The sequence below is a fragment of the Procambarus clarkii genome, chromosome 9 (assembly GCF_040958095.1).
Source record: "Procambarus clarkii isolate CNS0578487 chromosome 9, FALCON_Pclarkii_2.0, whole genome shotgun sequence".
NCBI classification, from domain to species: domain Eukaryota; kingdom Metazoa; phylum Arthropoda; class Malacostraca; order Decapoda; family Cambaridae; genus Procambarus; species Procambarus clarkii.
Window position 1 is genome coordinate 32391036 of NC_091158.1, and position 17247 is coordinate 32408282.

Below are 17247 nucleotides of genomic sequence, written 5' to 3' on the forward strand. Positions count from 1 at the left end.
GTACCCAGCGATAGGTGACGTAAATGGGGATTTCGATGTGGATTCAATATATAACTTATTTAAGAATATTCTAAACAAAGCACAGGAATGTAGTATACCATACAAATTGAATAGATCGAATACTAATGACCCAAAGTGGATAACAAAGAATTTAAAGAACCTTATAGGTAAAAAGAGAGCTTGATACAAAAGGATTAAAAATGGGGGGTCACTTTAGAACAGGAATTCGTACAACTGGTTAGAAATGTTAAAAAAGAGATAAGGAAAGCAAAAAGAAACTATGAAGTTCGCATAGCAGGGCAAGCAAAGACAAATCCTAAAGGGTTTTTTCAGTTATATCGTACTAAGACTAGGGAAAGGATAGGTTCATTAAAAACTGAGACAGGTCAAATAACAGATAGTGATGAAGAGATGAGTAGTATTTTTAATAAATATTTTGTATCTGTATTTACTAAAGAGGAACTTAACAATATGCCTTCAGCCGAACAAGTCTATGTGGGTGGGGATGAGGACAGGTTGACGAGTTTAACAGTTACCAGGGAGGATGTTCTTAAACAAATAGTAAAATTCAAACCAAACAAATTCCCAGGGCCGGATGAAGTGTTTGCCAGGGTGCTTAAAGAATGCAAAGAGGAGCTTTGTGACCCACTGTCAACCATATTTAATAAATCAATAGAGTCAGGCAGAGTGCCAGAGTTTTGGAAAGTTGCTAATGTGATACCAGTTTTTAAGAAAGGAGATAGATTACTTGCGTCTAACTATCGACCAATTAGCCTAACGTCTATTGTGGGAAAGTTACTCGAATCTATAATAGCAAATAAAATTCGTCTTCATCTTGAAAAACATAAATTAATAATTGAGTCGCAACATGGTTTTATAAATGGCCGTTCATGTTTAACAAATTTGTTATCTTTTTATTCTAGCATTGTTGAGGCAGTTCAGCTGTTCAGCTGTTCAGCTGTTCAGCTGCACAGCTGATAGTGGTAAGGATTGCGATGTTGTGTACCTTGACTTTAGCAAAGCTTTTGATACAGTGCCACATGAAAGACTGATTAAAAAGATAGTCTCTCATAGTATTGGGGGTGCTTTATTAAGCTGGATTAGGGCATGGCTATACCAAAGGAAACAGAGAGTTAGTATAAATGGAGTCAAGTCAGAGTGGGAAAATGTTGTAAGTGGGGTGCCTCAGGGCTCTGTCCTGGGACCTCTGTTGTTTATAATATATATAAATGATTTAGATTCAGGTTTGAGTAGCAACATTTGCAAATTTGCCGATGATACGAAAATCGGTAGGGAAATTAATTTGGAGGAGGACTCACTATCACTTCAAGTTGATCTAGATAGGATTTTGAAATGGTCGAAGGATTGGCAGATGCAGTTTAATGCTGATAAATGTAAAGTTCTGAGGTTAGGTAATGATGATAGGGTTACAAGATACGAGCTAGATGGTGTTGTGATTGCAAAGTCGAATTTCGAAAGGGATCTGGGAGTTATGATTAGTAAGAATTTAAAACAAAAGGATCAATGCATAAATGTTCGTAATAAGGCAAATCGGACACTTGGATTTATTAATCGCAGCGTTAGTAACAAGACACCTGGTGTGGTTCTCAATCTATATCTTGCTCTAGTTAGGCCCAATTTATGCAGTTCAGTTTTGGTCGCCATATTATAGAATGGATATAAATTCACTTGAACGTGTCCAGCGTAGGATGACTAAGTTAATTCCCCAAATTAGAAATCTTTCATATGAAGAAAGATTAACAAAGTTTAAGTTGCATTCACTGGAAAGGCGAAGAGTTAGGGGTGACATGATAGAGGTTTACAAGTGGGTGAATGGACATAACAATGGACAATGGACGTAACGTGGTGGAGGTGGTGTCCCTCGATTGTTTCAAGCGCGGGTTGGACAAGTATATGAGTGGGATTGGGTGGTTATAGAATAGGAGCTGCCTCGTATGGGCCAATAGGCCTTCTGCAGTTACCTTTGTTCTTATGTTCTTAACAAAGGGGATATTAATAGGGTATTAAAAGTATCAACACAAGACAGAACACGAAACAATGGGTATAAATTGGATAAGTTTAGATTTAGGAAAGACTTGGGTAAATACTGGTTCAGTAACAGGGTTGTTGATTTGTGGAACCAATTGCCGCGTAACATTGTGGAGGTGGGGTCCCTCTATTGTTTCAAGCATGGGTTAGACATGTATATGAGTGGGATTGGGTGATTATAAATAGGAGCTGCCTCGTATGGGCCAACAGGCCTTCTGCAGTTGCCTTTGTTCTTATGTTCTTATGATGTTGGAGTGAGGGAGACTGGCTGGGTGTGGCTGCTCTCACTCGAGGTGTTCTGAATGTGTTCATGGCCAAATGCTCCTATTGGCCCATAAGAGGCAGCTGCTATTGGCCCATACGAGGCAGCTGCTATTGGCCCATACGAGGCAGCTGCTATTGGCCCATACGAGGCAGCTGCTATTGGCCCATACGAGGCAGCTGCTATTGGCCCATACGAGGCAGCTGCTATTGGCCCATACGGGGCAGCTGCTATTGGCCCATACGAGGCAGCTGATATTGGCCCATACGAGGCAGCCCCTATTGGCCCATACGCGGCAGCTGCTATTGGCCCATACGCGGCAGCTGCTATTGGCCCATACGCGGCAGCTGCTATTGGCCCATACGCGGCAGCTGCTATTGGCCCATACGGGGCAGCTGCTATTGGCCCATACGGGGCAGCTGCTATTGGCCCATACGGGGCAGCTGCTATTGGCCCATACGGGGCAGCTGCTATTGGCCCATACGGGGCAGCTGCTATTGGCCCATACGAGGCAGCTGATATTGGCCCATACGAGGCAGCTGCTATTGGCCCATACGAAGCAGCTGCTACGCGGTGTTCTGAATGTGTTGATGGTGAATGTATATAGTGTGTAAATAGATTGTATATATACACAAATTAGCATGATACATAGTAAATATGTGCTGCATATGTGTACACAAGTTTCATGCACGTAACACAGTGTCTACAGACAGTACGGATGTTGTACTGCGATATTATAGTGTACGTGTTCATTATACATTGGATTGGCACATAAAACAATGAAAATGTATTTGGAAAGGTGCGCAAAAAATGAACGAAAATATATTCGCGGCAACTCGCGCGCCCCGCCCCGAGCGCCCCACCGCCCCCGAGAGCTTACGGCACGGGCGCACAGGGAATGATGCCGTCACGCCCCAACTTCCGGACCCCATAGCAGCCAAAGTAAGTACAATTTCGACTTTTTTTTTACATACATATACTGAGGGAAGGGTTTTTGACACTTTAAAAAGAAAAAAGAATTTTTTCCAGAGAATTTATTTCCTGCGCACTGCGGGGGTGTCACATTTGGAGGCAACGCAGTTAAGGGGTTATCCCTCTGAAATGCCAATAGCGTATAATTTTGCTCCATCAGGGGTGCGCATAACACCTTAACCACTGCACTGTGCCAAACGACAAATGCCATTCGCCAATTACTGCACCAACTGACAAAATTATTTTTTATTCGTACACAGTCGAAGTGCGCTCGCGGTAGGTTGGGTACAAAATGGACTCTTAGGACCTCCAGTGAGAGGCAGCCATCTTGGAAAAAATTCCCAGAATGTCCTAGGGCTGCTGGCTGGGTTAGTACTGAGTGAGCAACAATGAGTGGCACATGCGCCTCTGGCTCCCAAACACCTGTCCAATGCGGTGTTGACTTGGGTACAAGATGGATTCCTGAGGTGTTTGCCAGATTGAAAAAAATTCCCAGCATTCCCCACAGTCATGGGTAGGCTCATATTCAAGGTAGCAACCATGTCGTATTCATCCATATCGAGCTCCCAGCCCTAGTCGGCCATGTTTTTAAGAAGGCATATTGCTTGAAGATGAACATGCCAGTGATTTTGATAACCCAAATCTGGAAAAAGACATAACACAGGTATCTGCTACTAGTGATATGGATATTGAAGTGAACGATGTGGAGAGTGTGTACAGTACACAGCTCTCACAGCCCTGTCATGCCGGACTAGGTCATCACCATCAGTGGAACAACACAAATGAATTTTTGTATGTTCCACTGAACATTTAGTGCCAAATGCAATTCATTTATACCATCCGGGAATTCGTTAGAGCGGGGTCTGTTAGAGTGATGATGCACTGTATTTGAAAAGAAAAAATGCAAGAATAGAGAAGTGATTGCAAATATTATTCAGCAGATATGTAAGTAATAAAATTTAGCAGATACTGTATATAAGTAATAAAATTTACCAGATATAAAAGTAAATATAATAAAGAACAGAAGAGTGGGAAATTAGATAATTAATCAATTAAGATTTCTAGAGTAAACAAACTGAGATTCAAATAATTAATCAAATGGAATACAAATAATTAGCTAAGTTAAGAATTACATTAATATTGTAATACAGTGATACCTCGGTTTAAGAGTTTAATCCGTTCCTGGAGACAGCTCGTAACCCGAAGCTAATTTCCCCATAAGAAATAATGGGAAATGAATTAATCCGTTCCAGACTACCCAAAAACCTCACTTCAAACTAAATTTTATACTTAATTCAACTAAATCTACACTACAAACCCTCTGAAATACAAATAGCGTATAATTTTGCTCAATCAGGGGTGCGCATAACACCTTAACCACTGCACTGTGCCAAGCGACAAATGCCATTCGCCAATTACTGCACCAACTGACAAAAGTATTTTTTGTTCAGGTTATTACTTACCATTGGTGATGAATGCTGTAGGTGTATGGACGATGGTGAGGAGGGGAGAGGAGGAGAGGAGTTACTGTTTGGAAGAAGAGTCCCCTTCCATTATAACATCAGGCAGTGAGGACCTCTCAGGGGTGCATTCTCTGGCACATTTTGCCTGCATAACACTAGGTCCTGGTTGTGACTCACTGCTCGATGTTCTCACAACATATCTGTCCATGGAAGCTTGTTTTTCCCCATCTGCGCAAGATGTCTCTGTAGTGAGGCATCTCATTGTCATTGAAAAGATTAAGGCAACGGCCTACTACAGCTTTCTCTGGGTGAATCTTTTCAATAAAAGTTTGAATCTCTTCCCACATCTGACACACCTTAATTTCTGCAGAAGGGACACTCGCTATTGCCTCATCCTCCTCCACTGGAGAATCATCAGCTCGGTCGTCTTGCTGTTCCTTTTGAAGGGCTTGGAGTTCTTCGGTGGTCAGTTCTTCGTTGTGTTCTTCCACCAACTCCTCCACATCACCATCCAATTCCAAGCCCATTTGCCGGCCCAGAGTAACAATTTCCTCAACAATAGGCACATCATTTACAGGCTCAAACCCCTCAAAGTCTTGTTCTGTCACACATTCAGGCCACAATTTTTTCCAGCCAGAGATCATAGTTCTTTGAGTCACTTCTTGCTAGGCTTTGTCAACGAGTTTTAAAGCACTACAAATGTTAAAATGGTGTTTCCAGAACTCTTTGAGGGTGAGGTTTGTGGCTTCAGTCACTTCAAAACATTTCCGGAAAAGTGCCCTTTCATAAAGTTTCTTAAAATTCGCTATGATTTTCTGGTCCAAAGGCTGAATTAGAGGAGTGGTGTTAGGCGGAAGGAACTTTACTGTGAGAAATTTATTGTATCTGGGCAACAAATCATCTTCCAAGCCTGGAGGATGAGCAGGAGCATTGTCGGGGAGAAGCAGGGCCTTGAGTGGCAAATGTTTCTCCTGCAGATATTTTTCTATGGCAGGGCACACCACTTCATTCACCCACAACATAAAAAAAATCCTTGTCACCCATGTCTTATTATTAGCCTTCCACATCACACACATTTGGGTTTTCTGCACTTCATACTGTTCGAAAACCCTCGGATTTTCAGAATGATACACTAGCAAGGGTTTAATTTTCAAATCGCCACTCGCATTTGAACACAGCACAAGCGTAAACCTATCTTTCATAGGCTTGTGTCCAGGCAATACTTTTTCCTCCTTGGTAATGTATGTCCTCTTAGGCAATCTTTTAAAGAACAGTCCTGTTTCATCACAATTAAACACCTGTTGTGGTAGGTAACCCTCAGCCTCTGCAAACTCCTTAAATTCTTCAATAAATTTCTCGGCGGCTGGTTTGTCTGAGCTGGCAGCCTCCCCATGCCTCACAACACTATGAATACCGCTTCTTTTTCTAAATTTCTCAAACCATCCCCTGCTTGCCTTAAAGTCTCTTTCTGCACTCGTTCCAGGGGTTTTCTTTACAAGTTCTTCGTGCAATACTCTGGCTTTATCACAAATGATGGCCTCCGAAACACTATCACCCTTAAACTCCTTGTTGTGTATCCAAATTAATAACAACTTTTCCACTTCCTCAAGTATTTGTGGTCTTTGTTTCGTGATTGTTGATACTCCTTTTGCCACTTTGACACTCATAATGTCCTTTTTCTTGGAAAGTATAGTGCATATCGTTGACGTGGATTTGTTGTAATGCCTACAAAGTTCAACAACACGTGCACCATTTTCATGCTTCCGAATGATCTCTTGCTTTTCCTCTATTGTCATCCTCACATGCGATTTCTTGCCTTGAACCTTACCACTGGCTTTCTTGGGACCCATTGCGATGTATATTATAACACATTTTATGCTCAAATAGCAAAAACTCCGAAAATAAATGGTAAATCCTTGTGAAGAATTCAGGTGGGATAGTCACTGGGTGCTAGGCACTGGCAAACTGAGTGGCAATCGCCGAGCCACCACATGCTAGGTCGGCCCGTATGCGTATCAACAAACTCGTATCCTGAGGCAACCCTCGTAACCCGATGCAAATTTTCCGAGCAATTCCTGCTCGTAACCCGAAAAACTCGTAACCAGGGACGCTCGTAAGCTGAAGTACCACTGTACATGAATATTATATGGTAATAATACAAGATGGGCAAAGATATGCAATATAAACAGGTAATACACAGGCAAAAAAAAAAAGAGAGAACAAAGTGAGAATTAGACAATTAGATTAAGATTATGAATAAATAAATGGATTCAGATTCAAATTAATTAATAAAAAAGGAAACATAATTAATCAAATTAAAAATTCAGTAATCTCTTAAGATTGTAATACAGTAATATCATATGGTAATAAGACAAGTTGGATAAGGGTATGCAATAGAAACAAACACATATCGCCTGGAAACACTGATGTACTTAAAGCTTAAGAATCCATTAACAATACTGGAATATTAGACAACAAACAAGACTAGTAGCTAATATTATTGGGCAGATATATAAGTGAGAAATTAAATTATTAATTTTTAATTCACAAAGTAATGAATTAAAGATTCAGATAATTTGACAAATTAAGAGTTCAAGGTTTATTACATTTTGGGAAATTGAAGTGTTAGTATCAACAGATAAATGGGTAAGTTGCAAATATTGTAAGGTAAGAATCTGATAACTAGACAAATTAAGCATTCAAAAAATTATTACATTTTATAAAATTGAAATCTTTGTAGTAATAGTTATAAGAGGGTAAATTATATGTATTTAAAGCCATTGATATAAAAAAGAAGCATTTAGTAATTAATATATATATATAAAAACAAAATTTAAATATGGTTAGGCTAGGTAAGGCCTGATCACTCATGTGTTACTCTCAACAATGATATTAGAAGTTCACTGACTTCCAGTTATGTCACAATCAACAAAGAAAACCAGTAATTGTTGGACACTTTTGATTTCATGTCTTTTGCTGTTCTTTCTTAGCAATAATCGTTCCATTCCTGGTGTAGCACTGCTTGATAAGATTTGGGTTTTGTTTGTGAATATGATGCAGTCTGTAGAGGAGGATCAACGCTGCTGGTAAGGCACTCATTAATATAATATGATGCAGTCTGTAGAGGAGGATCAACGCTGCTTGGTAAGGTATTCATTAGTATCAAGATTGGTTTTATATTTGTAGCTGATTGAATGAGGTTTTACTTATCATTGGGATAAGCTAGTTTAGTGAGCATCTGCCTGGTGCTGTGGTGATTGTTTTTATCTATTCTGATAGATTTAATAGTACAGTATCATTAAAGTTTATCTCTGATGTAATCAGTTGATGGGTTACACTCGAACAGTTTTGAACTTCTTGTTCTTCAGGCAGTTCAGTAGAGCTGATGATGAGCAAATCATGGAGTTTTTGTTAATACTGTTGTCTAGAGAACCTGAAACACTTATAAATTCAGTACTACCTACCTGACTACACATGTTGTATTGCATATTAATGGGTTATAAGCCAGTCCAAACATGGTATAAGTATGGAATACTATAACTCTCATACTGGGTGGGGTGGATATTATGAGGGACTGGTGGCTCATAACAGTTGTCACTAACCTGTGTTGGTGAGTGTATTAATAATTATCACTTTCATGCTCCGATGTCGCTTTCCGGTGACATCAGTTTTTCTCCTGGGCTGTCTCGGATGATGCGGTCTGAAATCTTCCATTAAAATATGTATTAAAAATTAAAATTTTAACTGATCAATCTGGGTGCGGTTTCAAAATGAGCACCTTTAGATTGCACACAATTTGATGCCAAAATGATAGACGTCACATGAAAATTGATGTCAAAACACTGGAAAGATATAAATAATTATGTGGTGATAAGCGTCAAAAAGTGTCCAAAAGTTAAAATATTTGTTAAAATTCTATTTATTGTTTTATTATTATGGGGCTAGTTTTAAAATATGTGCCTTTAGATTATGCACAATTTGATACCAAAATGAAAGACGTAACACAAAAATTGATGTCAGATCACTGGAAAAAATAGTTAGTATTCTAGTATTTCTTTTGTTTTTGGCTATGATGAATTGTTCTAAAATTAATGGTAATTACTGTACTGTAGTGTATAGGCCGCTCCACATCCCCCTTATCCCCCCAGGTGGTCCCTCCCAATGCTCCCCTCTCTCCTGACACAACCCACCCACCCCACCCCCTCCTACACCATGCGCCTCGAGCCACAGCCATACGGGATTAATACGGTACGGCCCGCGGCCTGACTTTCATATCCGGACAATTCACTCCTTGTCTGGCTGACTGTCCGGATATTGCAACATCGGCAGCAAGTTAACCGGCCCAGATTTTTATCCGGACAAACACCTGATTTTCCGGCTCCTATGGACATTTTGGCCTGATATTGAGATAACTTTATCCATTCACGATTTTGGCCGTATAAGGGCATTTTCAGGATATTCAAATCCCGGATAATCAAGTGCATACAGTAATTATTTTGTGTGACATGGCGTTGGAATTGAGCTGTGTTTTTATCATACCATAAATTTTGTGAGTATAGATTGTTGTTTTTTTCATTTTGTTTTTTTAACTGTTTTTCTTATATTTCAGTGATGGGAACATCAGATCATTTGATGTTCCTAATTTTCTAATGGGAACATCAAATCATTTGGGAATGCATGGGACGAGGGAGTGGGGAATGGTGGGGAAGACGAGGGGACGGGAGTGGGGGGATGGTGGGGACGAGGGAACCGGGGAATGGAGAATGGTGGGGAGGACAAGGGGACAGGGGAGTGGGTGATGATGAAGAGGATGAGGAGACGGGGGAGGGGGTAATGGTAGGGAGGTTGAGTTGACGGGGGAGTGAGAGATGGTGTGGAGGACGAGGGGATGGTGGAGTGGGGAATGGTTAGGAGGAGATGAGGGGGAGGACTAGGGGTCGGGGAAGTGGGAGTGAGGAATGGTTGGGAGGATGAGGGGACTGGGGAATGGTGGGGAGGACTGGGAGACAGGGGAAGGTTGCTGTGGCTCAACAACACACATGCGTTGTTGAGCCACAACAACGCGTGGCCAAGTACAGCTAGTAAGGAATAATGTATATTGGATTAATCAGTTCCAAACCACAAAAATAAATACTGTATAGTTATACAATAATTAAATGGAATAAATGCTAACACACTACACTTTACCTGTACTTCGGAGAGTTGATGGCATATGTGGAAACTAGTGAGGCAGAGGAAGAGAGATGTTCTTTGGCAGGGGAGTTCCCTAACATTAAAACTTCTGGAAGTTGTGCTTCTGATGTTCTTTCTCTTTCTCTTTTCTGTCTTTTTCTGTTTCCCTCATTACACTCACTGAATGTTTTCCTTACAAGAAACTTGTCCAAGGATGATTGTTTTTGCCTGTGTATTAAAATGTTTTTAAAGTGAGACATAGCATTGTCATTCAACAGATTTGTAACATAGTTTGTCAAGGTGATAATTTCAAGAAAAGGTTGGCACTTTCCCTCATTTTGCGCACATTTCTTTTAATAGAGAACTAGATTTAGGCATATCAAACTCTGTAACAAGAGGTACTCAGGTACCACTCTCATATTTAGCTATGAGATCTTTCTTTATCTGTATCGTGATTCTAACCATTTTTCTTTTCGATTGGCTCATATCACAAACTTTCATAGGTGACTTATTTACAATATGAATATAAAAAATATCCAAGAGAAAAGTGTAGTAGGTTGTGCACTGAACAACCACTGCTATGGTGAAACTGATGCATCAGGGATGCGTGTTTACATCTGAATGCCAAGCAAACAGATGGATACCGAACATGAACACAGCATCTGAATACCGAAAAGTGCAAATTATGAGCAGTACAAATACCGAGGCTCATCTGTAAAAAGAAATTATGTAAATATTATGTAATTTGTGTTTGTAAATACAGTACAGTATTGTATTATTACTTTTGTTGTAAATTCTTCTAGCTTAACCAAATATTTTTTTCCACAGGATAACAACCCAGAGGAATGTTCAGTGTGTTTTAACAATTATGATGACAATCAGCTACGGCCTCGCACACTGCCTTGCGGACACACATTCTGCTCCCAATGTATTAACAATGCTATTAAGAATGGGCAGCTGACCTGCCCCAGCTGCCATGCCCAGCATGCTGCCACAGCTGCTACTCAGTTCCCAATTAATTATGGTATGGAGGCCCTTATCAGAAAACTAAAAGGTATTGAGGTTGTACCAGGAAAACCCATTAAAGCTCCTGCAAGAGGAATCAGCAAGAAGTTACATTCCCTGGTGCAGGAGCAGAAGAGCATCAGCAGCAGCCTCATTACCAGCTGTGAAGAGGTACTGTCCCAGCTGGGGGAGTATCGGGGGCAGCTGGGGGACTGGAAGACTCAACACCTCCAGCTCCAGGACAGACTCTATGCTCTGGTAGAGCAGAACAAGTCAGCAATGAAGCTCTTGGAACTGGAGGATACCAGTGTGGTGGATATGACAACACAAGGAGAGGAAGGGAAGACTCAGCTGCAGGCCATGTTGGGGAGCCTCGACACAGTCAACACAGCACAGGAAGTATTCATGACCATCAATGAAGTTGACCAATGCAACATGGAGGTAGAAAATTGGCTCCAGAAGTGCCAGGAACTCTTCCCAGATGTCAAGACTGTCCACACCTCAGTGAAGGTACGCTGCTGAAGGTCACATTGTTCTCACCCAACTGAGTGTAGTATTGCCTCTATATAAACATTTTTGACATGGAGACACATCAAGATGAGAGTAGACTTTATATATAGGAAACTTTTTGCTCTAACACCTAAAACATTTTTATTAATAAAGTCAACTGTCATCTTGGTGTTTCTCTACACTGTGGTCAGTGTAGAGAACTTTACTTAGAGCCTGATGCTTCATTATAGTCCAGTTACTTTACTCAGAGTCTGATGCTTCATTATAGTCCAGGTACTTTACTCAGAGCCTGGTGTTTCATTGTACTGCAGTTACTTTACTCAAAGCCTAATGTTTCATTATAGTCCAGTTACTTTACTCATAGCCTGATGTTTCATTATAATCCAGTTACTTTACTCAGAGCCTGATGTTTCATTATAGTCCAGTTACTTTACTCAGAGCCAGATGTTTCATTGTAGTGCAGTTACTTTACTTAGAGCCTGATGCTTCATTATAGTCCAGTTACTTTACTCAGAGCCTGATGCTTCATTATAGTCCAGTTACTTTACTCAGAGCCTGATGCTTCATTATAGTCCAGGTTCCACATTAACCCTCAAACCGCTAGGGGCCCAAATGGAATTCACACCCACAGGCGCAACAAAAAAAAAATCCAAAAAAATCTTTCGTCTTACAGAAGTGTTCATTTTTGTTCCCTGATCACGGAAAAAAAAAAATCATAGGTGGCATATTTTAGCCGCAATAGGGTAGGGAAGTGTGGCAAAAAAGGGGCGTTGGCAGAGCCTTCACCAGACGAGGTCTACTCCGCCCGAGCTGTCAGACGGCAGTTGCCACAAATATATTATTACCTAATTATTTCAATGTCTCTGATTTTTTCTTAGTTTTTTTGCAGTAATATTATTCCATACAGTGAATTGTAGTATATTTATATAATAAAATGTGTGAACCATCGCTGTACTCAAAATTATGGTGTGCATATTAGTGATTCAATTATTATGTTCATAAAAAAATAAACAAATAGTTTTGCTGTTGTTACACTATATACACAGGTTATATATAAGTATCTGCATGTTTTGTTCACCATAACGAACTACTAAGTTGGTCTTGTGAGTCAAAAAGCAACGAGGAGTGACCGCCAAACACCAGCGAGCCACTCGCTGCCACTCCCTCCCACTCCCTCCCTCAACACCACCAACACTCGCCCTCATTCTCCTCCCACAATACTGTTTTTGTATTTATTCACTATACACAGACGTTATATATACGTATTTACATGTTTTGTTCACCATAACTGTACATCTAAGCTTGTATGGTGAGTAAAGGCACAAAGACGTAGCTACTCACACAGTCAGCTGATCGGCGGCCGCCCTCAAGGCCAGATGCACTAATATTTCTCCTCCAACAATATTGTTTGTGGTGTTATTACGCTATATACACATATTATATATAAGTATCTACCTGTTTTATTCACCATACCTGTACAAATAAGCAGGTATGGTGCCCAAAGACCATAGTGGCCATCAGTTAACAATATGCCAAGTCGTGCAGACGACGCTCCTCCCTCACCAAAATGGCGGCTCCCAACCTATTCCTCTCGCTGTTATCTCACAATATACACACGTTATATATAAGTATCTACATTTGTGTTCACCATGGCGAACCACTAAGCTGGTATAGTGAGTGCAGTCAATAAATGGTGGCCATACACAGTCAGAAGACGACACCACAACCCTCCCTCCACAGTCTTACTCCTCCCTCCATGGAGCACAGCGCTAAATATCATCACAATCCTGCTATTTTCAGAATCCTGGTCAGTTTTATCACAGTCAGGGGGCTTCAGTAATACTATCACTGCTAAATAATAGCATGAACAAGCATATTATGGCATTTGTAGGCGATGCTGTGGTCACAAGCTGAACAGCGGTGCTGGGAGCTCGTGCTGCGTGCCCCAGCCTTGGTGGCTTGCTCAATACTGACACTGTAACACCCAAGAATGTTGGCCTGGATTTTTTTTCTAGGTGGCATCTGGCAACTATCGGTCATGGCTGTACTATTGCTGCCCCTATCCCAGGCGGGGCGTTTAAATTATAGTGCTAGACACGAAATCATATATAAATGATGTGCGCGGTTTCGGTTTTGTCACTGATATCATATATATATGATATGCGCGGTTTGAGGGTTAATGTTTGTGTTGGTAATGACAGGTGCAGGAGACCATCAGGGAGGCCCTGGAGATGATGGCCACAGAGACAGGTGCCACAGCTGACCCCGTACACCTGGGAGACTCAGCCTCTATCATTAATGTTTGTGTTGGTAATGACAGGTGCAGGAGACCATCAGGGAGGCCCTGGAGATGATGACCACAGAGACAGGTGCCACAGCTGACCCCGTACACCTGGGAGACTCAGCCTCCACCATTAATGTTTGTGTTGGTAATGACAGGTCCAGGAGACCATCAGGGAGGTTCTGGAGATGACGACCACGGAGACAGGTGCCACAGCTGACCCCGCACACCTGGGAGACTCAGCCTCCAGCATCATGAATAAAGTTCAGGAAATCACTGGAGAGATCCCCCAGAAGCAATTAACAGTAAGTTTTTTATTTTCTCTCATAGGTCATATCACAAGATATTGAGTTGCGTTTTGAGGAGAGGAAGCCTGTTCTTAGGTTTATTGGGGGTTCCCCAAGGTCAACTACTGACTTTCCTTAACGTACAATCTAAAATAGTTGTCTAACTCCTGGATAAATATATTCTGGTAGGTGAACAGGGTCATCAGGTGAAAGGAAACATCGGATCCATTTCTGGCCTGCATGGTGATTGAACCCGTGATCCTCTATTGAACCCGGGATCCTGGCCCCCCTCACAGAGGCGCAGAGAGCTGGTGACACTCCACCAACCTACCGGGAAAGCATCCAGAAAGACAGCGAACCACAGACCACTGCTGGGTTCCAAGAGACTGAAGCCTTGAAACTGCCAACAAACTCCTAAACAATACCAGCACCAACCCCCTGCCAGTAGAGGGGGGCTGGAGCTACAGGTCCAGCACCAACCCCCAGCCAGTAGAGGGGGGCTGGAGCTACAGGTCCAGCACCAACCCCATGCCAGTAGAGGAGGGCTGGAGCTACTGGTCCAGCATCAACCCCCCTGCCAGTAGAGGAGGGGCTGGAGCTACAGGTCCAGCACCAACCCCCAGCCAGTAGAGGGGGGCTGGAGCTACAGGTCCAGCACCAACCCCCTGCCAGTAGAGAGGGCCTGGAGCTACAGGTTCAGCACCAACCTCTTGTCAGTAGAGGGGGGGGGGGCTGGAGTTACAGGTCCAGCACCAACCCCCTGCCAGTAAAGGAGGGATGGAACTACAGGTCCAACACCAACCCCCTGCCAGTAGAGAGGGCCTGGAGCTACAGGTTCAGCACCAACCTCTTGTCAGTAGAGGGGGGGGGGGCTGGAGTTACAGGTCCAGCACCAACCCCCTGCCAGTAGAAAGGGCCTGGAGCTACAGGTTCAGCACCAACCTCTTGTCAGTAGAGGGGGGAGGGTGAAGCTACAGGTTCAGCACCAACCCCCTGTCAGTAGAGTGGGGGGGGAGCTGCAGGTCCTACACCATCCCCCTGCCAGTAGACGGGGGGGCTGGAGCTACAGGTCCAGTACCAGCCCCCTGCCATTAGATAAGGGCTGAAGCTATAGGTCCAGCACCAACCCCCCCTGCCACTAGAGGGGGGCTGGAACTACAGGTCCAGCACTAACCCCCCCGCCCCCCCCCCCCCACCCAACCAGTAGAGGGGGGCTGGAGCTACAGGCCCAGCACCAACCCCTTGCCATTAGAGAGGGTGGGAGCTACAGGTCCAGCACCAACCCCCTGCCAGTAGAGGGGGGCTGGAGCTACAGGTCCAGCACCAACCCCCTGCCAGGAGAAAGGGGGGCTGAAACTACAGGTCCAGCTACACGTGTTATACCACCAAACAACATTGACCACAGGTGATAATGGGGCTGACACTGTCCACAGGTGATAATGGGGCTGACACTGACCACAGGTGATAATGGGGCTGACTCTGTCCACAGATGATAATGGGGCTGACACTGACCACAAGTGATAATGGGGCTGACACTGACCACAGGTGATAATGGGGCTGACATTGACCACAGGTGTTAATGGGGCTGACATTGACTACAGGTGATAATGGGGCTGATACTATCCACAGGTGATAATGGGGTTCACACTGTCCACAGGTGATAATGGGGCTGATACTGTCGACAGGTGATAATGGGGCTGACACTGTCCACAGGTGATAATGGGGCTGACACTGTCCACAGGTGATAATAGGGCTGACACTGTCCACAGGTGATAATGGGGCTGACACTGACCACAGGTGATAATGGGGCTGACACTGCCCACAGGTGATAATGGGGCTGACACTGCCCACAAGTGATAATGGGGCTGACACTGTCCACAGGTGATAATGAGGGGACACTCTACAGGTGATAATGGGGCTGACACTGCCCACAGGTGATAATGGGGTTGACACTGCCCACAAGTGATAATGGGGCTGACACTGTCCACAGGTGATAATGAGGGGACACTCTACAGGTGATAATGGGGCTGACACTGTCTACAGGTGATAATGGGGCTGACACTGTCCACAGGTGATAATGGGGCTGACACTGACCACAGGTGATAATGGGGCTGACACTGACCACAGGTGATAATGGGGCTGACACTGACCACAGGTGATAATGGGGCTGACACTGACCACAGGTGATAATGGAGCTGACACTGTCCACAGGTGATAATGGGGCTGACACTGACCACAGGTGATAATGGGACTGACACTGACCACATGGGATAATGGGGCTGACACTGACCACATTTGATAATGGGGCTGACACTGTCCACAGGTAATAATGGGGCTGACACTATCCACAGGTGATAATGGGGCTGACACTGTCCACAGGTGATAATGGGGTTGACACTGTCCACAGGTGATAATGGGGGGACACTGTCTACAGGTGATAAAGGGGCTGACACTGTCCACAGGTGATAATGGGGCTGATACTGACCACATGTGATAATGGGGCTGACACTGACCACAGGTGATAATGGGGTTGACACTGTCTACAGGTGATAATGGGGCTGATACTGTCGACAGGTGATAATGGGGCTGACACTGACCACATGTGATAATGGGGCTGACACTGTCCACAGGTGATAATGGGGCTGACACTGTCCACAGGTGATAATGGGGCTGACACTGTCCACAGGTGATAATGGGATTGACACTGTCCACAGGTGATAATGGGGGGGACACTGTCTACAGGTGATAAAGGGGCTGACACTGTCCACAGGTGATAATGGGGCTGATACTGACCACATGTGATAATGGGGCTGACACTGTCCACAGGTGATAATGGAGCTGACACTGTCCATAGGTGATAATGGGGCTGACACTAACCACAGGTCATAATGGGCTGACACTGACCACAGGTGATAATGGGGCTGACACTGTCCACAGGTTGAGGACCTCCGCAGGATGAGGGAGTCCGTCAAGAGGCTGGTGGAGGCTGGTCGTGTGGTGGCCGTCAAGAGGCTGGTGGAGGCTGGCAGGGTGATGGCTGTCCAGGAAGACCAAGATGGCCGCCGCTCCGCCAGGATAACTCTACAAGACGGACAGCTGTACCTCCACCCACTCCTGCGTCAGCCCTCGCCTGCCCACGCCCACACCCTCCAGGTCACTTTATTACACTCACTAGTCTTACTGACATTACTGACTTACTGAGTTTTGATAACTAATATGATAACATTTTGTTATACAGTTATTAGC

General features: G+C 43.6%; 1 protein-coding gene across 1 annotated transcript in view; it reads left to right on the forward strand.

Moving 5' to 3' along the window:
* The window catches only part of LOC123751384 (E3 ubiquitin-protein ligase TRIM32-like), a 35973-nt gene that overhangs the window by 14221 nt on the left and 4505 nt on the right, over window positions 1–17247 (forward strand). The window contains exons 3-5 of the mRNA XM_069321298.1: window positions 10747–11433; window positions 13873–14019; window positions 16939–17154. Of these exons, the coding sequence (XP_069177399.1) occupies window positions 10747–11433; window positions 13873–14019; window positions 16939–17154 (1050 nt within the window). The remainder of the gene's footprint in view (window positions 1–10746; window positions 11434–13872; window positions 14020–16938; window positions 17155–17247) is intronic.